Source organism: Misgurnus anguillicaudatus, chromosome 24, assembly GCF_027580225.2.
Source record: "Misgurnus anguillicaudatus chromosome 24, ASM2758022v2, whole genome shotgun sequence".
NCBI lineage: Eukaryota > Metazoa > Chordata > Actinopteri > Cypriniformes > Cobitidae > Misgurnus > Misgurnus anguillicaudatus.
In genome coordinates this window covers 26,990,745-27,014,685 of record NC_073360.2, presented here as the reverse complement: position 1 = coordinate 27,014,685, position 23,941 = coordinate 26,990,745, and the positions used below count along the sequence as shown (strand labels likewise).

General features: G+C 39.2%; 1 protein-coding gene across 1 annotated transcript in view; it reads right to left on the bottom strand.

The window, feature by feature from the left end:
• dchs1a (dachsous cadherin-related 1a) overlaps positions 1–22,313 on the bottom strand; it is a 126,300-nt gene extending 103,987 nt beyond the window's left edge. The window contains exons 1-2 of the mRNA XM_055196909.2: positions 21,992–22,313; positions 5,670–7,490 (exon numbers count right to left, since the gene is read on the bottom strand). Of these exons, the coding sequence (XP_055052884.2) occupies positions 5,670–7,469 (1,800 nt within the window). The 5' untranslated portion in view covers positions 7,470–7,490; positions 21,992–22,313. The remainder of the gene's footprint in view (positions 1–5,669; positions 7,491–21,991) is intronic.
• Positions 22,314–23,941: the final 1,628 nt, after the last annotated feature.

The window sequence follows — 23,941 nt, the reverse complement described above, 5'->3', positions numbered from 1 at the left end:
AGTGAAGTTAAAACCCAACAGAATTCACCTATTTCCTCTTTAAGACTCAGAAAACACACTGTAAACTAATTGTAAGCATGTGGATTAGGAAAATTATGACATCACTGTTCACATTCTCCAAGGAGGCTCCAAATCACACCCACCCAGAGCAGAACTAGAACTGGCGATGGACCGGCATGAGAGTTTGGCTAAAAACCAATTGAAACCATTAAAAGGAGCCTATATTCTTTTAAAGAAGTATTTAGCTGTAACAAGCAATTTATAAGTTTGTTTAAATAAAAATAAAAATAAAATTTCAATATTACATTGTAGCAAAGCAGCATTTTTTGCAACTACACTATTTTGAAAGAAGTTAAGTTAGTAGCATCACTAGTTTTAGTTAGCTACTCCCTAAGACTCTTGTATGCGTTAGGTCTTTTATCGAACACCATTATTCTCAAAGACATTCAGGAAATTCTCCAAGCTTCCGACTTTACTGCTTTCAATGATTTAAGATAAAGCACAAACTGGACTTCACTTGTCTGAAGTGAGTGATGGCATCGTTGGCTGCTGTAAAATGAGCAATATGCTCCAAACTGCCCAGCACATAAAAACACCTTTGGAACAATTGGCAGTGAAGCAGAGAGATAAAGCACTGCCCTTGACCATAGACAGTGAGTGTATTTATTTTATGCATGGGGTAATCAAAGACTGTGGAAGATAAATGGAACAATACCAGTAATGTGTTTTCAAGGACAGCAAAGGAGTTAAAGTTCACTACCACCAGAAGGTTGCCAAGGCACGAATGAGACGGGAAACATCTTCAGGACTGAAGGGAAAACTGACAGACGTAGAAGTTCTGCTCAGAGCTTTGAAATGGGAAAATGCCAAAATATTTTGGTTTGGCTCGGGATTCTTCTCAGGTTCTTTAAGAACCTCCAGCGTTGACAGATCTTTCCAAGAAGTTTTAAGGTGGTGGGATTGTGCTTACATCCTCCTAATGAACTGTGAAGTCTGATCAGATAAGGATATGTGGAGACACATAGCTCACCATGAGGAAGGAAGAATATTTCCTAAAAATATCCCTTGACAGGACACAGTTTGCCCTCTTTACCCTATCACAGTGATTCCCAGGCAGTATACATTTTTTTTCATTTTTACCCCGATAGCCCCAGCAAAACACTGGGGTCCCTGCTTCATCCTAAATAAATTCAGTTTCATTAAGCTCATACTACAGCTGATTTTTTTAGCATTATCATTAAAGTGCACCTATTTCATTGCTATAAAACAATGTTATTTTGTGTATTGGTATAATACAATGTGTTCACGTGGTTTATGGCTCCAGATTTAACCTATCTTCCTGAAACGCACAGATTTGAAAAGCTCTGTGTCTCTGAGTGGCCAGCTAATATGTACGTTGTGATTGGTCTGAATACCTCTGACATCAGACGGAAATGTGACGCTCCTTACCATGTTTGAAAGATTCGCTCACAATGCAATGCTAACAGGAGTTAACTTACAGGCTGTGTGTCCAAGCGAGAGGAATTATGATAATGTCGGTCTTGTCCACATCACCAATCCCAAGAAGTAAACTGTTGCCTACAATCTGTGTGTTTGTTGTAGTCCAAGAAAAGACGATGGAGACGTCTCGCATCATTGTTTACTTTGGGTTATGTACCTTTAGAAGAAGATATTTAACATGTACTAGTACACACCTACACACCAAAGGAAATCATGAATTGGACCATTGATGCCCTTAAAAATAATCATATTGTAGGAAAAATAAACTTTCTTTTCCTTAAAAAGAAAATATCAATGAGTGCACATGCACAGTCTTACGCCGATTATGCTTAATAAACTGATAACACGTGGGGTCATGTAAACGCATAAAACAGTTTTTCCTTTATCGGGGAAAGCCCATAAACAGCATAAGCAAAAACGATCGGCACAGATAGTTTTTTGCTCATTACGTCAATTTCGTGTGGCATGTAAACACCTTAACAGGCTTTCTCACGGTTTTGTCCATGTGCGCATGTCTCCGCGTATGAAAGATAAACAGCACACGTGGAAGTAAGCGCAAAGTAACGCATAAAAGTCTCCGCTCGACTAAAGCAGTTGGCAGAGAAACTGTTAAAATAGAAGCTCATGTTACATTTACAGGTTCTGCAGACACAAGAAGAGATACAACAGTACAGCTTAAGACATATTTGCCGTTGACTTTTTGAACGACTATTGTGTACTATAGGTGGTGACGTCACTGCTTGCGAGAAAACTGATTATTCTTCAAGTCCCATGTAAACACAGTTGTCTGCATAGCCGGGTTATTGATTTGCATGTAAACGCATGAAAACAGTTTTCTGTAATAAGCAGATTTTTGATAGTTATCCGCTTATTCTGTGCATGTAAACGTACTCAATGAGAATTCACCTTTAAAATCTATTAAAGATGCAATCAGTAGCCTTTAATTTGTTAAAAATCAACAAAAATATGTTATTGAGTATTCAGATAAAAAAATCAGTGTTCAAAATGATCTCCTTACCTTAACTCGATTCAGAGTAGTAAACTTATAATAATAATTTCTTAGTTGAGCTGTCGGGTCAGATAGTGTTGTTTACAGTAACCGGCAATTTTATGTTTTAATAAATGTATGCATAGTATGCAAATAGTGAGGCAAAAGTTACGGACTGACAAATTTTTCAAAGGTCTAATAAAGAGTCATTTTAATCTTTCCAAGTACCCATGGTTGGAAATCGGAGCTCGTATGCAGTGTTGGGGGAAGTTACTTTTAATAGTAATGCATTACAATATTAAGTTACTCCCCAAAAAAGTAATTAATTGCGTTGCTTACGTTACTTTTAAGTTACTTTTGCATTACTTTTTCTTACTTGGCTGAGGCTTGATCTCTTCAGGCCTTGCAGGTGATCGCAAAAGTTTCAAGCTCTGGCCTGCCATCTCAGTTTCTGACTCAAACTGTTCCCGCTCATGCGCACAGAGTGCGTAATTCTACGATAATATATTCAGTTGAATTCAGTACATTATTTTATTTTTAAATTTAATAAATTAAACTGAAAAGTAACTTGCATTACTTTTACTTTTTTTAAAAAGTAACTCAAATATTTATGTGTAGGCTACATTTATAAAGTAATGTGTTACTTTATTCGTTACTTCAGAAAATTAATAATAGTACGTAATGTGCGTTACTTGTAATGTGTTACCCCCAACACTGCTCGTATAATGAAAAGTTGATATGCAAAACTCACAGTGTATCTGACATGTTTTCTTGAAAATGTTCTTGTTAATTGCCAACAAATTGGTATATCTGAATAGCCTGAGGCCAGGATTAAGCAGATAAGAGACAAAATTATTTAATTTCAGTTAATATAATTACCATATTTTTAACGGAGGTCGCGTTTAGTGGCTCCTGCATCCGAGCTTCTCAATTATTAACTATAATTATATATTCTATTATTTACTAAATTACTTAGTATTTTATTTTGCTGGAGCCCATTATATAGCCAAACACAAGCGAATAGCGCAAACAAACCCAAAGATGAGTCTTTCAGGCAAAAATAATGTGATGAAAGGCTTTAGATATAGTATGCAGTGTTAACAAGACTATGTTAACACATGATTGTTCAGGGCCTCCAATGAATCTGAATGGGACAAAGGCCTTTCCTGTCTCATTGTGACGTGGAGACCTGCAGAGCAACCACACTCCATCTCTTTCACAGCTCGCTCAATTCAAACCATTAAGAAAAAGGAGACCTGACTAAATGTACCAATTATGCAGCTGCCTCGCACTGAGTGAAAAACGTTCATCACCCCAGCGGTGAACATGTCCAAGACCGCGGTTGGAGTGTGTTGTGAATAGCACCCTAAGAAAGTGAAGTGTCCAAGCTCAGGAGAAAAAACAGCAGACCATTCTTGAGCATCTACTAATGAAAAAGCCTTTTATCTATGGCCTTCATAAGAGCTCACCATTACTTCTTTGTCAGCTCTCCAACTAGTTATAGGGTTCACAATGATATTTATAATAGGCTCGGTTTTATGCCTTGTTATAACATAACCAAAGTAATCGGTACAAAAATTGATAATAGAGTGATGCGGCACGTTTGGCAACAAGAGATAACATGTCTAATTTTATTAAGCCACAAGTCTTTAACAAATTATCTTTGTGGGTAAAACAAAACTGCATAGAATCACAAAATATTCACTGACAGACATATAAAACTCAATTATTTCTCAGCCATTGACGCTCAAGCAAAGTGACAAAAGCTAAAACGCAGTAAACCAGCGGTGCCAGTACACATTAAACTAATCATCTTCTGCTGTGAGAGAACAGACTGGAAAAAGTGAAATCAAGCCCAGTTCAGATGTTAAATGAATGATCACAATAGCCCCATTGTAATGGCATTCGGACAGAAGCTTTGATTCAGAAACAGGGAGGTGATGGGAACTGCGCACAGAGATCTCTGATGAAGGGAAAAAAGCAACTCATCAAGTGCCGTGCTGTGTTGCTTGGATGTGGATTTGGCAGCGGTTTTTGCAGTCTGTGCATCATCTGACTCCCAACTGCTCTTGAGTGGCATGCCAACTTCCATCTACTGAGCCCTTTATGCCCCAGCCTGAGAGACAGTTGGTTTGGACTTTGTTCTTGGCTAGTCTGCGTTGGAAGGATAGACTTGGTAACAAACTCCTTATATTGTTCTGGATTAGAGTGTTGAAAACTCAAGCCGCTTGGCAACGGCCTGCGAATCATTAGCACTCGTTGAATTATGACAAAAACTGACAGCAGGGCAGGGGCACCTGATCAAACATTTGATGTTCAGTTGATTTGCAGACCTAAGCGCTACTGATCTAGTTTCGTACTTCTAATCTTTACCAATACCACCTTATTTTACATCCAGACCTCCCACTTGACCCTCAGCAGCTCCTATTCCCAGTGTGCAGCTGAGAGCAGTCGGCCAGACTGAAAATCCGCCCTCTCTCTGGAGAGACCCAAGGGCCAAGTTCCCTTCTGCTGGGCCCTCTGTCAGCCCAGTGGAGTGTGTCTCAACCCACGCCAGCACAAATCCACCACAGAGTAAAGCATTAATGCGCTTTACCCTATATGTCATTATGTAAAATTACACATTTTGATTTACTGGGAAACGAATGACTAGGTTTGAATTTGCCTGTGGAGAAACTTATTAGAAAAATACTTTGAAGTCCCTGTACGGGCATTGATACAACACAGAGAATGGAAAAATGGTTTGTTTTCTTGTTTAAAGTCGGTGGAAAACAGGGTTAGGAATTATAGGCCTGATGAGACAAAAGGTAAAACTCTAACAGCGTACTCAGTGAATCCTCACACTTTCAGATTTGCTCGTAAATATAAACCGCTTGCACTACAACAGAAACCAATATGAGGTGAAGGTGAGGACAGCCAGTAAAATACAAATCTCTCAAAGCCTGTAGAGATCAGGTACCTCCCACATAAAGAGGTCCAATCCAAACAAAGCTTACCTAAAAAAGCTCCCCAATATCTGACAATTTATCATGGTGCCGTCCAAGTCAATCCCCCAAAATGACTTTATTCAGCTTACCCACTTTAAAAAAGCTAGTAATGCACGCAAATTTAACTTGTGTTTTTCACACACTTTAGCATACTAATCAGAATAATATACTTAGACAAAAAAGTATAGTCCTACCTTTGTAAAGCAGGTCCCAACTGCCGTATTCTCCTTAATGGATGTATTGTAGAATTTGGTGCTAAAAGCAGGTTCATTATCATTTATATCCTGTAGGATCACTTTGACCACAGCTGTAGAGGACAATGGCGGTCGACCCCTGTCAGTGGCTACCACAGTTATACTTGGCATAGGGTCCGTCTCGTAATCTAGTTGAGTCTGGGTGGTGATAAAGCCAGTGACCGTATCAACGTTGAACCAGTCTGAATGACTTCTTTCATTGTGTAAGATGCTGTACTGAACATCTCCATTGGGTCCTTGGTCTTTATCCCGAGCTGTTACCTGTAGTACAAAACTTCCAGGAAGGGCCACCTCTGAAATGACCTGAGTGTACTCATGCTGGTCAAACATAGGTGGGTTATCATTGACGTCTGTGACCTGAATGGTGAACGAGGACTCTGCACGTAAAGGAGGGGTACCGGAATCTGTTGCCATGACCCGGAGTTCGTATTGGTCCTGCACTTCACGATCAAGGATCTTGTCTACGCAGATGAGATATATGATGTTGTCTTTTGTTGTCAGGGCAAACTTCCCGTCTCCCCCCTCCAAAGATACGTTGACGTTGGCGTATTCACCGTAATCGGGATCTGTGACGGAAATCCTGGCAACATACTGGCCAGGCTGCGCTCCTTCTGAAATGCGCGGAGAACCGTCTTCGCTGAGGAAGATGATGGTCATTGTGGGCTGGTTGTCGTTGTAGTCTCGAACATGGATGGTCACAAATGCATTGGTTACCTCGGGCTGAGTGGCATTGTCTCGTGCCTGTATCACAAGCTCATGGACTCTTCTCATCTCATAATCCAAAGGTTTGCTGAGCGTGATAACTCCACTGCGAGAGTCAATGACAAAGTAACGCTCCGGGTCGCTCTGTCTTCTATTGATGTCATACAGCACCAAGCCATTTTCACCCTCATCAGCATCCGAAGCGAACACCTGCAGTATATTGTTCCCAGGTTGAAGATTCTCAGAGATCATCGCATGATAGCGACTCTGGTTGAAGATGGGGGCGTTGTCATTGATGTCTTGTACAATCACATCCAGGATCATCTGATCTGTCCTCTTGGGTGAACCACCATCAAACGCTTCCAAGAGCAAGGTATACGCAGATCTCGTCTCTCTGTCCAAAACTGTATTGACCACCAGATCCAAATACAGCACTTTGTTGGATCCCCGTCTAGTTTCCAAAAGAAAAGCCTGTCCTACGTTTCCATCCGTAATAATGTAGCCTTGCGTGGTTAGCTGGTCCTCATCAGCATCCACGGCAGGCTCAAGAGGAAACTTAGTGCCTTTAGTCGTCTGTTCAGAGATTTTAAAAGTGGCTCTTTTTTTGGGAAACACTGGTGCGTGATCATTAATGTCATTAACTAAGATGGTGACTTCAACTGTTATTCCAGTCATGGTGACAGCGATGAAGCTGTACTGGTCCCGCACTTCCCGATCCAAGACTCTGGCAGTTTTTATGATGCCCGTACTCTCGTCGATGTCTAGATCCGTGCCGACACCCGTACTTTGATGATCTGAGATGAAGTAATGGGCCGCAGTCATTCCAGGTGGTAGGCCGGCGCTGATGTCACCTACAACAGTACCTGCTGGCTGCTCCTCATCCAACTGAAGCTGCAATGTTCCTGGCACCATGGATGTGCGGGCAGTCGTGATTTCAAGTGCGACATAGAGGATCACCAATATCCTCCACTTCAATGTCCCGTCGTTCTGTAATGGATCCATAATCGGCCTTCTTTCTCGCAACGTCACTCTCTTCATCCACAATGCTTCTTACAAGACCTAACAGGACAAAAGAAAAAGACAGAGCATAAGTGAAATAACAGAGCTGTCAGACATTATACCAAAATTTTAAGTATGCAATATAAAAATTGAATTGCACAAGAAGATTCTGTTACAGTTACAGCAAGAATGCTTAAGCGACTTTCCATATGTTGCACGGGTTCTCTTTTTAATAACACAGCACCACACACTGAGCGCTCACTTTGTTCCTGCATTTTCTTTTCACCTAATAAGTCAATAAGTTATTGCAGTAGCTTAACCCAACCGCTTTTCTGTACTAAAAGAAACAGAAAACACAAGGCAGCTGGACATATTTTGAAAAATAGACTGATGTAATTGCATCTTTATTTATATCTTTATAAACTGGGGTAGGCCATGCATCAATGGCCAGCGTTCCAGTGTGCACTGTCCTTCTAAAACCTAAAGTCAATTGGTGTTTTAAGGATTCTTGGACTTGACAGACTGTTGACATCCACTTACATGCAGAGTATTGGGGTTTGTAAAAAACATCTAGCTTAAAAAGACCCATGTTTTCCCTCAACTCACATTTATTTTGGAGTAAAACCCCAAGGAATGTCCTGCTTCAGCAAAATATCAATACTGTGTATGGAATAGGCCTAAATAAGGGATGTGGCTAACATAAAACTGCAGCTCACATGTATGCTGTACAAAATAAAACCTGTAAAGAAAATCCAGTGGTATATTAATGCCAACATTAATTCGCAATTTAAACGAAGCAATGCTGGTTGGCCATTTCTTATATACTATAACCAGAAGATCTCCCCGAGCTTCTCTTTAAAGTAGGAATCAGTTATTTCTTATGCATAAAATTGTAGCACACGGACCTGCAAAAAATTACGATTTTTATATATGACTGCAGTATTAGGTCCACTGTGCTGGCAAATATATGATAAACGTTCAGTTAGACTGAAGCTTTTTAATATTTATGTGTGCTTGCTGGAAGAACTTGATTCATCCGACCCAGCTATTCAAGTTTGAAAAGTCTGCAAAGCAGAAAGGAGATGAAAGATTGAGAGTTATAGGAGAGCTTATTATCCGAAGAATAATGAATTGCCTGGATTTCTAGTTCTCTTTGAGGTTTTACAGTACCTCTATACAATTACTACAGGAAAAGGAAGTTAATTACGTTCACATGCAAAGGGGCAACTGAACCCCAGATTTGTCTTTGAGCTCGAGTAAATTTCTTTTAACAGCCCTGTAAATCAATAAAAATCCTTTTTGGAGCAGTATTTGTTAAAAAAGTGTGCAAAAGAGAGTGACCATAAAGAGCGCTATATAGACATTCAGTCGCTAACGTAAAGTAAACCCTGACAAGGTGGAAGCAGTGGCAGCAAGTATATTTTGTAGTATATTTGCAAAAATATTTGTTTATACATTATCCAATACTGTCAGAAAATGGGCACAGGTACAGTTTTGTACCTAAAGAGCTCATATTAGTACATCAGAGGTGCACATTTGTACCAAAGAGTGCATATTAGTACCTCAAAGATATTAGCTGTACCTAATGGCACATATTAGGGCCTTATGCAAAAGGTTCTGCCCCAATAACACCTGTGGTACATATTTTGACAATTTCTTCTAACAGTGTAGGCTGTTTTAACAATGAACAATACTTTTGTAATAAATAAGAGACCATTGAGTGATCCAAAATACATAAAACACAGCTGTCAAAAATCGATTAACATCGATGATTTTCATTCATTTGACGAATGTTGTGACTGACCAATCCGAGTCAACTAATCCAGACAGCCATGTAAAACTTTTTAAACATTCACACATTACAGCGCTCATCTGACAATCTAAGCCGTATATCCAGAGCCAAAAGACAGATCATCTGATGGAAAATTAGGACATAAACAGTTTTACAATGAGCTGTCATCATCTGCATTACTAAACAGCCATACACTGTACAGTATAATCAATTTCAGGCCACGGGAAAATAATCACATGTCACTTCCAATAAATCCAAATAGGCATGACATCATTTACATGAAGCTCCTTATTTCATGGCCACATGATTTCAGATGGTCTCACAAGGTTGATAAATATAAAACAGAATAATAGGAATAGTTTTGCTCCATCGTGTGTCTTACATGTATCAGAAAGGCTCCCTCCGGTGGTTTACTGGGGACTTGACTCTGAATGCCTTTTTGGGTACAGTAAGTATGTACAGTATGTGTGCAAGCTTAACACAATTACCAACTTCAAAATAACTGAGGGTTCAGATGCATGTGTGGTTAAACTAAAGTGTGTGTTAATAAGACATTAAGTGTTAAAAGGTGTCCATATAAAAATTTCTCAGTGCCTGTGTGTGAGTCTAATGTGGGTATGCTGTGTGTGTCATCATAGTAGTGTGTGGTAAAAACTCTGTGTGTGTTCTTGTATCTCAAACAGTAGAGAATAGTGATAAGTTCAGTTATGCCAAGGTTATGGGTTCATTTCCTAGATAATGCAAGAACTGATAAACTGTAGCCCATAGTTTACTCAAACCATCGTAGGTGTATTATGGTGCTTTTTTATCGCATAGTACCCCACAGTTTAGTTTGGGTCCGGTTGGGTCACCTCAACTCACTTTGGCTTGGTTAGCTAAGCTTTTTCATCGAGTTTAGTAAAACTTCGGAGTGGGAGGGATTATAGGCGTGTTGTTATAATTGCGCTGCCTACTGCTGTGACATCATACAAGTAAGAGCGTCATTGAATATTCCCATACATTTATTTATTTCTTAGTCCGCCACAAAATTAAAATTGCCCATCACAAATAGATGTTTGCACATCGCGTTTATCACTACCTTTGTCTCACATGACAGTTTCTGTTTGTGGCGTCAGTCGATGCGCTCCGCTGAGCCTCATTTAAGTTGCATTTAAGCATATATGCAAACATGCGCATCGCGAATGTGTCGCTACAAACTGCATGTCTGGAAAAAAATGGTATGGCATTCCTGATTCTCAATCTAAGTATGTTTATCATCGCTAAAAGGGAGTTTGGGAACTTATAGCAGAGCACAGATGATAACATGTTTGCTTGAGACATCGCAAGCTAGCACTAAGGTAAAGCTAATCTTTTACATTATAGCGATGACGCTGGTAGTGGCAATTCTGTCAGACCAATCAGTGATCTACAGTGTTTTCACATCATGTTTTGGTATCAGCTCAGGTCGCTTGGAACCCCAACTGAGAGGTGGTACTAAAAAAAGTATTGGGAACTATGTACTGCACCCAGTGGAAAAGCTCACAAAAGTAAGCTGACCCAAACCAAACCATGGGGTACTGTAGAGACAGTTCGCAACACGTCATAACCTGAAAACCACCTCCACCGGGGGGAAAACAATCCATCTGTCTCCATTGACTTTGTATTGCGAGAGGCTGCCTCCTTGTCATTTCTGGCTTATAACAGAAACAGAACAATGCCCAAAAGCTGCTGTGACAGGGTGCACAGCCAACAAGCGAAAAAACCCAGAAACAAGTTTTTATAAGCTGTCGACCCCAAAAAAGACACAAAAGTGGAAACAGGCAACTTTTCATAGTACTTCTATTAGTAGAACTGCGCCCACTAGAGGGAAACGTAGTCGGCGATCCACTTTTTTCTCCTTAAAGCCTATAGGCATTATTCTGTTTTTTTGTTATAAGACAGAAATGACAAGGAGGCGGCCTCTCGCAATACAAAGTCATTGGAAACGGTTGGATTGTTTCCCCCACAATGGGTGTGGTTTTCAAATTAGCAAAACTGCGCTCTGCCTCTATGCAATGGAAAAGCGCCATTAGTTAATAAATGTCTTCTGATGTGAAGCAATGGGTTTTTGTAACGTTGGATCAGGGGTCAAAGGTTTCCTTGAGTTACAAAAACTCATCGCTTCGCTTCAGAACACATTTAAAAACTGGACATTAAATTTTTTGATAAATTGATGTGCTGTAAAAATGAGGCACTATCCATTATAAAACTTAAAAGAGCCAGTACATTATTTAATATAACTCCTACTGTGTTTTTCTGATAGAAAAAAAGTCATATATATACCTACACTGTAAAAAATACTTTGCTGCCCTAAATTTACTTGCTAAATCAACTTAGATCCACAAGTCATGCCAACAGAGATGAGTTGTCTCAACGTACAAAATACAGTTGAGAAAAGTCAACTTAATTTTATAAGTTATAACAACTCATCTCTAGTCAAGATAAATAATTGTAAGTTGAAATGACTTGTAAATCCGAGTTGATTCAACAAAAAATTTTAAGGCAGTAAAGTATTTTTTCTACCCAGTCTCACAAAGTTTCGTGATATAGTCACGTATTTTTTTTATTCTTTTTTCGTGCTTTTATCACGAAATTTCGTGTTTTTTCGTGATCGTATAACGAATTCCTGTTTTCGTGTGATTATCACGTATTGGTTACTCGACTGTTTTTTCCTATTTTTAAACCATTGTCGCTTCGGTTTAGGGTTAGATTTGGTGCTTGCATTAGAATGTCACTTTATATATTGATCTATACTATTTTTTCTGATTTATTATGTCGCCTGGCGTTAGGGTTAGAGTTGGGTTTGGTTACAGATGTCATTTTATGTAAATCTAACCCTAAACCGAAGCGACAATGGTAAGAAAATAGGACAAAACAGTTGAGTAAACAGGAATTCGTTATATGATCACAAAAAACACGAAATTTCGTGATAATAGCACGAAAAAGAATTTAAAAAAATACGTGACTATATAAAGAAATTTCGTGAGACTGGGCTGTATTTTTTACAGTGTAGGATGGTTTGAGGATGAGTAAAATATGAGCTACTTTTCATTTTGGGGTGAACTATTCCTGTGGGTTTTTTTATTTTTGTTAAAAAAACGTGAGCCAAATCTGATATATCATGGGATAGACTAATTTGTGGAACCTGTATATACAGCAAATAATGTTTTAATTCAAGTTTTGGCCATATTTGCCCAGAAAAGGCAAAAACTTTTCTGTTAAATGGTTAAAGTCAATCTACAGTCTACTTTTCATTTTAAGGGGTGAACTATTCCTTTAAGTGAACGTGTGGGTTTTTTATTTTTGTTAAAAACGTAAGCCAAATCTGATATATCATGGGATGGACTAATTTGTGGAACCTGTATATACAGCAAATAATGTTTTAATTCAAATTTTGTCCAAATTTGGCCAGAAAAGGCCCAAACTTTTCCGTTAAATGGTTAAAGTCAGTCTACAGTCTATTAAATTATAATCAGCTGAATATGATATAAGAAAATTCTGTGACTCCATTTAGACAGTTAAGAAAACGTGTGTGTGAGAGTGAGTGAGTGAGACTGAGCGAGGGAGCAGACCAGCAGGGCTCCTCATAGTCTGCCCTGCACCCTCTCTGGCTTTGCTGCATTGTAATTGGGGTCTGCTGGAAGCCTGCCCTGTGCATATGGGAATCCAAAGCTAATTTCAGTCTGTCAGCATCACAGGGACTGAAAAGACACATATACACGAGCAGAAACACTTTCATATGTTGAACAGCGCACCCACCCCACACACACATTACCTCCAACATAGATTAATGTACACTATCAAGCACTCCTTTTAAAAGCCTTTAAGCACACGATGACAAAAACGGCAGATATATATCAAACAATAGCATTTATCTTAGACTTGCGTTATGTAAAAGTAAAACAGTCATTTATCATTAATGTCCTGAAGTGAAACACTAAACCATAATTTGCCAGTCTAAAAGCTTTCTTGCAGTATTTACTATGGTTTCAGCAAGGCACATTGTTCACATTGATAGTGAAGGAAAAACATTATTATTTCCACTCATAACACTGTGGTTAAATCCCAGTCATTGTTCCTCGGATGCTAAAAAAGCTCAGTACAGATGTGTTTAACTTTTACTAAAGACTGCAAAACGCTTCCAAAGGGCTGGACGTGCACCACAGCAAACAAACCCAGAGCGCTGCTATATTCTGTCCAAGATAAGTTTCTTATTCTTGCATTTAATGCCTTGTTAAACTGCATGGCATGACGAGAAACTCTTCTAAATTGCAGCAACATGTAAATAGTAAGGCATGCACTTTCAATGTGAGATCCATAGGCCCTTATTCATCACATGGACTATATACAGTATTTTGTAGTTTACTAAAGCTAGTGTGGTGCAAAATATGCCCCATAATGAGATCATACTATCGTCAGCCTGTGAGATTGCAGATACATGATAGTGTAAAACGTAAAACTATAGTGTATAACGTGAAACCATGATGATGATAGGGCTGTGATGGTTGTCATAACTACCATGGTGGAGCGACACGCGGTGGTGTGCACGTCACAATCTATGAAAAATATAAAAGATAATATCGGCCAGCGAGATGTCTTCAAGTTCATGTGAACACAAACAGCCAGCAGACTTCGACTTGGTATTTGCAAGGGGAGACAACTGATATTATCGATGATCCCACTGGCTTGGGGGCGTAACAATGAGGCAAGATATTCTCTCTTAGTCACTTCTTAGTCAATCTGCGCTACCAATACACCATCAAAATGCGTTTTCAGGACTGCTGGAAAAATTATAACCCCAATAAGGTTTCTTACTTGAACCGTGTATTGTTTCATGGATGGAAGTGCTACAATAAACACGCACATAGGCGCCGATCCCGTAGGTGCTCTGGGGCTCGGCTTAAGCACCCACCGAAATGGCCAGGCACATATGCTCAATTGTAATCAAAACATTGCTTAACGTTGTGACGAGCACCCACCAGCGGAAAAAGAAATTGGCCTATGAACATGCGCGTTTGTTAAGAAACGAAATCTGATCCTTGTTTACATATATATATAAAATAAATTAAAATATATGTATGCATTATATATAAGCCTACAGTATATGCATCAATGCACGGGTTCACACCCACACACATTCTATAACCACCGCAGTGATTGGTGCAATACCATTGCAGTGGTAAAATACTGCCACCATCACCAACCTGATCTCACGAATTTCCGTGGCATAGTCACGGAATTTTGTGCTCATTTTTCAGTGGCATTCTCACGGATCTCCGCATTTTTCCGTGGCCCTGCTACGGACTGTCTTTTTCCGTGGCATTCTCACGGATTGGTTACTCAATTGTTTTGTCCTATTTTCTTACCATTTTTGCTTCAGTTTAGGGTTCGATTTACATGAAATGACATCCCTACCCAAACCCAACTCTAACCCCAACGCCAGGCAACAATTGTTTAAAGTTTAGAAAATATAAAAGAATAAATCAGAAAAAAATAGTATAAACCAATAATTAAAGTGACATACTAACGCAAACACCAAATCTAACCCTAAACCAAGGCGAAAGTGGTTTGAAAATAGGAAAAAGCAGTTGGGTAACCACTCCGTGAGAATGCCACGCAAAAAGACAGTCCGTAGCAGGGCCACGGAAAAATGCGGAGATCCGTGAGAATGCCACGGAAAAATGAGCACAAAATTCCGTGACTATCCCACGGAACTTTGTGAGATCATGTTGCCATCACAGACCTTGATAATAATAATCAGTGTTGTGTGTAACGCATAACAAGTAACATGCATAACGTAATAATTATTTTCCATAAAAAAAGAACTAAGTAATGCAATTAGTTACTTTTTGGGGGTAACTTAATATTGTAATGCATTACTTTTAAAAGTAACTTTCCTAAACACTGATAATAATAGCGTAATAATATTTGAATACTATAATCAGTCCTTACAAAAAAAAATGCCTAGTTTAGTTGGGATTTGTTGCGGGCAAAAATCCTTGATCTTGCGGCACTTTTTCTTAAAAAAATGCAATGGAATATGCAGGAAATTTATGCAATTTTATGCAATGAAATTGCGGGAACTTGCAAAAATTTCGGGAACTTGCAAAACGGCGAGAACTTGCAAAAACTGCAGTTGGGGTTTGCAGCTTTTCAATGACTTTCACGTCGCGTAATTACGTCACTTTATAATGTTCCCATACAGTAGCAACAGGGGATATGGCTGTTCTTGTGTGAAATAAATGCAACATTTTTCAACTTTCTGCTAAGATAATATATGTGACTTTTTGCTATGAAAATGAAATCATGCAAGCCCCGCATATTTTGTGCCTGGAAATCTGCAATTTATGTGGCGAAAGTGCGCCGTATTTGAAAAAATGCGGACTTTGGCTAATTATGCATTGAATCATGCGATTGCATAATCGCTTTTTCTGGAGGGACTGTATAATGGACAAATATGCTAACTAATGTCATGAAGGCTCACAATCGTCCATATTTTATATGTTAATAGTATTACTGCACTGTAAAAAGCAAAAGTTGGATCAACTTAAAAAAAAACGTTGAAACTTTAATTTTAGGTAACATTTTAAGTTCATCCAACTTTTCACTTTTTAAAATGTGTATCTGATATATCGCAATATCAGTGTGTCTGACTTTTCATCTTTGGGTATGTTTCCAGTCCTTTGGATCATGTGTTTGACCCAGACCACAAAATACGACAAAGGACACACGGTCTAATTACAGAAAATGGTCCATTTAGAAGAAAGGAAAACATGTCAGGCAAGGCACAGTCTACTTCTTTGACAAAGTCTGACACAGCTAAAATGAAAACAGATCCTACCTATTTATTTAAAGCAAGAACCCAATAACATCAATCTAAGACCGTTATTATCTAATAATGGTCTCTGAGCTGTTCGCACCTGCTAATTCCAACCATCCCGGGGTGTATTTTTAGTATTTTTTTAATCTTCTTTAACCAAAGAAGAGAGAAGATAGTGGATTTGTGGCTTTTAAGACCACTAATATTTCTGAGTAAGTACCGCTGCCTTCCTCTATTAGCATGCGCTTCTATTTCGCACAATGGTTCCAAAGTTCTGACAGAGAAGAAATCTGGGGCTAAACAATCCCAAAGAGGTAGCGCTGTTATACACTAAAAACCCACTCTGGCCGAGACGCTAAAATGAAAACTACCACAGCTGGCCAGACCAACCCTGATCATCTATCACTTTGTGTCTAAAACGTTTTCCAACCAGTGGAAGACATTCCCGTCAGTTCACCAACACCTCAGACAACAATTGTGCTCGAAGATGGAAGCGACTGCAAATGTTGCTGTGAAGACATGTTTTTCAAAACTGCTTTAGTTAGTGAATAAGATAAAAACAAGAGGTAAACATACTGGCTCTTTCAGCTTACAGGATGCGTGAGAACAAGCACAAAGCCCTGAGCAGCAATAATGTAACATCATCTATCTCAATGAAAGGGTATTTTACGTTGCTCAGCAGTGGGTCAAATTAACTTAGATTTAGTGTTGGGCGATTTGCCCCATTTTGAGATCGTCATATTGTCAGCCTTTGAGACTACACGATAGTATCGGGGGAGGAGCAGAAGTTTACGCATTTATTTACTTGCGTGATTTTTCTCCTTCTAGGAGTTTTCCCACAGGGTTTTTCTCCTAGGGGGGGTTTTCATCCCATGGAGAGTCAGCCAACATTGGCTTAACTTAGCACTTTCCTGTATACGTTACATTATTACTACACTTGCTTGTATGGTTTATTATTAGCCGCTGTATTCTGCTTCTTATATTATCTATCGATTTTTCTGTGTTTTCCCCTAAATCTATTAATGTAAAGCTGCTTTGAAACAATTAACAATTGTGAGCTATATAAATAAAATTTTATTGAATTGAAAATTTGCTTGTTCATTTTTTGCTTAAGTCACTGGTGAGCAAAAAGAAGCAAGGTTAACACTGTCATGACGGCAATCTTCTTAAAACTGATGCCATTAATCCATTTGCGTCATTAAGTCCAGGCGCTCTAAAATTTCCTGCGTGACAGGGAGTGGGAACAACAAACTCGCTGGTTTTAACACTCTGTGCGCCTAACAACATCTCCAGTGCAAGGTAATTTCAGAGTTGTGCCGCTGTGGGTATTACAAGTTCAGGTGCTAGAAGGAGTCCATGCCGTAATGCACATGTTAATGTGAAACTATGGTGATGATCATAATAATAACCATCGCCAACTATCGTCATAAAAGCCGGCTATTAGCGATATGTCTAACAATCCTCGATACACGATACTATCGTCTATCAGCACAACCTTACTTAGATTATCACTTGATCTCAAACAAACATATTGTCACATTGAGATTATTTTTCGGAAATGTTTTGCTATTAGGAAAACTAAAGGATATCAAAATGTAACAAACCTAGGCTATTACAAATGTATTATTGAGCAAATCAATTTAATCAATCAATCACCTTAAGATCCTGTGAGACAGACTTGGCTAAAGAAACCTCATTTCAAAACACTTATCTACAATAATGGATAGCTTAAAGATCCGCCAATACCACCCAGAGGACACTTCAGCGTGCAAACAGTCACGGAAAACCACAGAGTCCTGCCAACGCACTGATTAAAGCCCTGCCGCTATTCTCAATCTCAATTACACCAATGAAAATAAATCAAGATAAACTGACAGACTTCAATAATCAGGGGCCACTTACACGAAATCGTTTTCAAAAAAAGAAAAAAAAGAAAAACGTTTCGTTCATTGTATCTTTATCGTTGTAGTTGTAGTGTGAACTCAACTTTCTAATACAGCAGTCCAGATTAAGACTGAAGGTGTGCCCACAGGAGCCGGTGGGAAAAATCAAACCATCTGTGGTCAAATATGTACGTGCGCTCTTAAACTACATTAAACACACGTGTGGCATGGGAAAAATGAAGCCCTATCAGCCGTGGTCTGGCTAGCATTTTAAAAAGCTCTGGCTTCGGGGGACCATCTTTTTCCCACACCCTCCAACCTGCAGAGTGTGTTTGTGGAAATGTTTGTGGACGAACGTCCGAGTGCTGAAGAAAACAAAGAGCCACACGTGCCGCTGGGTGCTTTGAACATGACACCAGCTGATACAGCTTCGGTTACGGTGAGAAATGAGAAACATCTGGTGGCAAGGAGCGGCGAGTTCAACGTAGAGTTTATGAAATTCACGGTGTGTAGTTTTAACTGAATGCAGACTGTACCATACCGTTTTCAGATAGATTCAAAGAGAGGTTTTGTGTCCGGTATGCTTGTTGCCATATGGCCAATCGTATATTTAAGTTGGTCAAAAAAATATCTATAGCGAGCTAAAGAGTGTAAGCTTTGGCTGCAAGTATTTTGTCTTCGCCTGTCCCTCAGGAGATTCAGGATACTCTTATTACAAATGCTACTTTGGCAGTTATCTCTTACATGCTTTTGTATAATCTATGGTCGGGTATTTGGGTTTTTAAGTGCCATCTTTAAAATACAGTGTCATCAATTGATTTGGGAAGAAAACCCACATGAAATTTTGGACCATTACCATTTCATGTAATACCGTATAATGCAAATGCAACGTACACAAAGACACTACTGTACGTGCCTGCATAAGACATGTTTACAGATGAACCTAATGACAAATGCAGATGCACAGGGCAACGGCCCTCTGGCATGCAAGCTATGCTTTACACTGCCGTCCATCCCATACACAACTCTGGAGAGCAGATGTTGCACGTTGTGTAGGGGTTTAGTGCTCCACCAGAGACCTGTAAGGATGAGTTTAACTACACTACAACAGAGGTAGGATTTGTATGATTATCACAAAATCTTTCCTTTGGCCAAAGGCAAGCGATGAGATCAACAGTGATGTAAAGTTTGTAATGTTGCATTTACACCAGCCACGGTAGAGGCGGCAAGCGTGGGTGATTTACATGTTAAGTCAATGCAAAGACGCGATTAGGCATCGAATTGAGCGTTGCCGTGGGAAACGCGTGAGTTAAAAAAATCTGAACTTCGGCGGATTTCCGCGCCGTGTTAACCAATCAGGACCTTGCTGTAGTAGTGACATGATTACAGGAAGCGAGCGGAGCAGGGCTCCAAACTAACTTTTTTCACTAGGAGCACAGTGGCCCCCTGAACTGAACATTTTAGGAGCGCAACCAGAAAATTTAGGGGCACACACCAAAAATCAACATGCTAACCAAATACTGTATTTAATACTTTAATGACAGATGCAGAAAGTACAATGTGCTGTTTCAAATTCAGTGTCACATCACAAAAAAAGTCAAATTTACTGGTTGCACATGTGAGACTGGATGTAAAATTCAGTGGCACACTCTCAAAATTTTGTGGCAAAATGCGACCAATTGGGGGCAGTCTGGAGCCCTACGGAGTCTCAGCAGAGCTGCAGAAGCCCCTCCCATGATGCGAATTTCCGTGTGAATGTCTTGAATGACTAGAATTTCATGCGCGGCTTTCATGCGTGAATGAAGCGAGTAGTAAACTCAAATGTTCAAGTGTCCAACTACGCGCGAATACTGTTTTTGTCGCCTCTACCGCGGCTGGTTTAAACGCAGCATAACAGTGCGTATGTTTAGCTTTTCCAAAGTCCAGATCTTAGCTCACCCAAAATGGTCAAAGGTCAGGTACAGGTCTGGGAAATCATCCGGTTGTCTTTTGGGATGAGCGTCTGGTGACACAATCCTTGGATTGTCTTGAAAGCCGTACAGGATTTGGCCTGGTATTGCACTTGTCTAAGAGTGAATTCTGTGCTTGTTTTCTTTATGCACTTTATGGATTTCACTCAATCCAGCTAACTAACAAAAGCCCAAGATGTTTTTCCTCAGCTTGGCTCATTACAGAATCAACTACACATCCTGTCTAGTCGCCTTGTAGTTTAATCCTTAATTTATTGGTGTCAGCATGTTTTACCGTGGCTGTCACATTAAACATGCTGTTCTTGTACAAAATAAATGACCTGATGTAGCCTTGCGTGAGGAAGGTGCCTAATGTTCAAGCTTATGACTTCATCTCAACTCAGTGAAAAAGAATTCAAGTGGGATGGGAGTCACTAATCTTATGGATCCATCCCAAAAACTCCCAAAACCAAGAGTGTGAACATGTGGAGTTTAAGAAAGGCACGGCGGGACAGCGATGGGTGGCCCTTTATGTTCAAACTGTCTCTGAAACTGAAACAGTAGCTATAATAAGCAATTGTGGTACTGCACCATAACAACCATCATCCGAAAACAGCGATCCAGAAAAAATGTAAATCAAGCGAGTTGATTATACAGTGTGATAGCTATATAAAAGCAAATCCACAGTGGCTGGAAACAGGCCTGTTATCTTGATGAATATTAATTATTATTGTCCACAGAGGGACATTCGGAATGTGGTCTGGATGAAGCTCGGCCAGTCACAGACACAAAAGCACAGCACTTCTGTACGGCTAACAAAAGACTTTTACAGATGAACTAATTTAAAAGGAATGCCTTGCAAGGAGAACATATCTATATGGCAACCCAGTTAAATAAATGACCATTGGACAGCTGCCCCTGTTATTCTGAAACGGAGTTCCTTGAGGTGCGACATGCTGCCAAAAATACCACATCAAATACTACAGCCCAGAAAGGTTAAGCTGAAGGTGGACTTTGAAAAATACATTAAACTTGTAATTTAATTGGAATGCTTGTCGATCTTTCATCGAATGGCTTGTGCATTATTGTTACATTTATTATTTGTCAGATTTAAAGTTGCAATACATCTTGGAATATTTGGGGTTATAGCTTGTTTAAATAATAATCAATGCACGTTAATACTACAGAAACAAAAGTCCACCTTTCATTTCCAGTTGTGCGCCGTCACATACTTTGATTTCTCCATTCGTACTGTGATTTCTCCAAGGTTATGCAATATAAACTCGCCCCCTGCTTGAAAAGAAAAGTTTGGGAGCCTTGTGGGCTGAGCATGGCTTACACCAATACCAAACTAGATTAAAAACAGCAGCGTAGAGTATATACAAATAACTGATGCTCAGCTCAGCTGTTGCAAGAACATTAAACCACAGCTTCTCTCCCATCCAGCAGACCTACAATGTGTTCAAGTGAGTTATGGTTACAAAATAAATCTTATAAAATCACATCCAGTATTTTGAGATCATCAAGTTGCGTTATGGCACAGCTTAATTCATTGCTAAATATTTTTTAGACTTGCCTATAAGCTCCATGTGCATTAAATATAAAAGATGGATCCAGCTAGACTGGGAAGGTTTTGACTCCCCAATAGAGATTAAATAAACTTTTAAGTTCAATGAGTTCATTGCAGAAAAATACTCTAACATACATCATAAACAACTGCACTCAATTATCATCCCACAAGGATTGTAAATGCCTATTAATTAATTAGCATAACTATTATTACTATGGTGACGCAATTTAAACTAGTTTTATTCAAAACTTTCCATTACGGATTACGTAAAGTAAAACTCAAGCAGTGTATTTAAACTAAATGCAAGCCTACTTATTGTAGATAAATGTTTAAAAGTTTAGAGTCAATCTGCTAGTTAGTTTTTACTATAGTAAACTGTGATAAACTGTAGAATAGTTTAGTAATGACTACACTTCGTTAATGTACACTACACATAGTAATACCTATAAGTAAGTAAATTGATGAAAGCGTTTATTATAACGGTGTAGTTACAACGCGCATCGCATCACCTCCGTCTTTCAGAACTTACCCTCATCAGTTCTCGCTTTGGACCGATAGAGATCCAGCCTGTGGCCAAAAAAAACTGCAGAATAAAACCCCAAAATGAAATGTCGTTTCAGTAAATCTCGTTAGATTATATCCATCTTCCCATAAGTTGTCGCGTGCCGCAATAACTTCCAGTAGTGTATTTCCAGTCTTTTCCCTGTTATAGTCCAGCTCAAAATGCGCAGAAATAAGCGCGGCAGACAGGATGATATCAGTCCGTCAGCATCGACTACAGCATCCAACTCTACAGTCCACACATCCAAAAACACAATCTCAACCTCCAAAACTCGAACCCTCGACAGGCAGCCGTCCCACTCGCTCATGAATATTCATGCGACACGTGCAGGAGCGTGGTAATGGCGTCACCGCGCCGAACGGTGGCGACAGTGTGCCAAAACATTTTGACGTGTTTTAGTCAGACTCTGGTGCCACCAATGTTCCTAAAAAGGAATTGAAGGTAATATCTAAACTTCTGACAGCTTTTGATCAACCTTTGAATTTTCCTTGTAAATGATATATTAGAAAATTTACAAAGGTTTTATTACAGTTTTTTGACTGATTGTATACCATTTTGTATTGCTATAGTTTTACTTCAAATGTTATGGTTAAACTATATTTAGAGAATGGTAAATTTGAAATTTAAAAATATGCTGGATTGTTTTAGCTCTGACTGAATTAAATAAAGGATGGGTTAAAATACAAATTTATACTACAAATAAAAACAAAAAAATTATAGTTTTATGGTTACTACATTAAACCATCGTTAAAGGTGGGGTGCATGATCTCTGAAAGCCAATGTTGATATTTAAAATGACCTAAACAAACACACCCCCACTCTAAAAATGGGTGGGTTATTTTTGACCCATAATGGGTAAATATTGGACAAAACACGTGCTGGGTTAAAAATTACACTGTGCTGGGTTAAAAATTACCCAATTTTGGGTTGTTGTTATGCAACTATGGGGTATAACCCAGCAGTTGGGTCAAAATAACCCAGCATTGGGTCAATCTCTAACCCAGCACGTGTTCTGTCCAATATTTACCCATTATGAGTAAAAAAAGAACCCAGACATTTTTAGAGTGCCTACCCCAATAGAATCTGCACCTTCTTTTGATAGACCCGCCCCACACATACGCAACCCAGGCAACGATGTCAGTTAGTAAACATACCCCTTACTGCTGATTGGCTAGTGTTTTGTGTGTTTTGGTACTCAGCCCAACTCTCTTTTCCAAAGTGTATTTCAAAAATCATGCACCGCAACCTTTAACTTTTGTAATGGAACCCAAAAAAATACTTATATAAAAACCACTTATATACTTGCAGCATATACAAGACGATGCATTAAGCTCATTGGCTCATTGCTGTGACCATATTGGGGAGGGCAAAACTGTCCTTTAAACAAAGAGGTAAACGTGGGAGCTGCAGCTTTTCTAGATAATAACGTAACAGTAAAGCATAGGATTTAGCAACAAATGACGTGACTCAGTCTCACAAAATTACGTACCTATAGACCGTTTCAAAAGTAACAACATAAACAAGCGGCTGTCGCGGGCCGCACGTAACTTCCGGTAAACTCCGCTAAGAATAAATAACAACAAAGTTCTTTAAACGTAGTTTATTTATATAACAAACAGCACATAGATTACATAGGAAACCAAAACATTTGTTATTTTCAATGAGGCAGTTGTTCAGGAGATCAGTTTACCAACTAGTCAGACCATTAAAAAAACGAAACCGGAAGTAAGGTTCGGATCCAGACGTGTATCACGTGCGTCCGATGAAACCGTCTATAGGCACATAATTTTTGTATTCTTTTTCGTGATATTGTCACGAATTTTCGTGTTTTTTTTGTGATCGTATCACGAATTTCTGTTTACGTGTCATTGTCACGTATTGGTTACTCAATTGTTTTTCCTATTTTCTTACCATTGT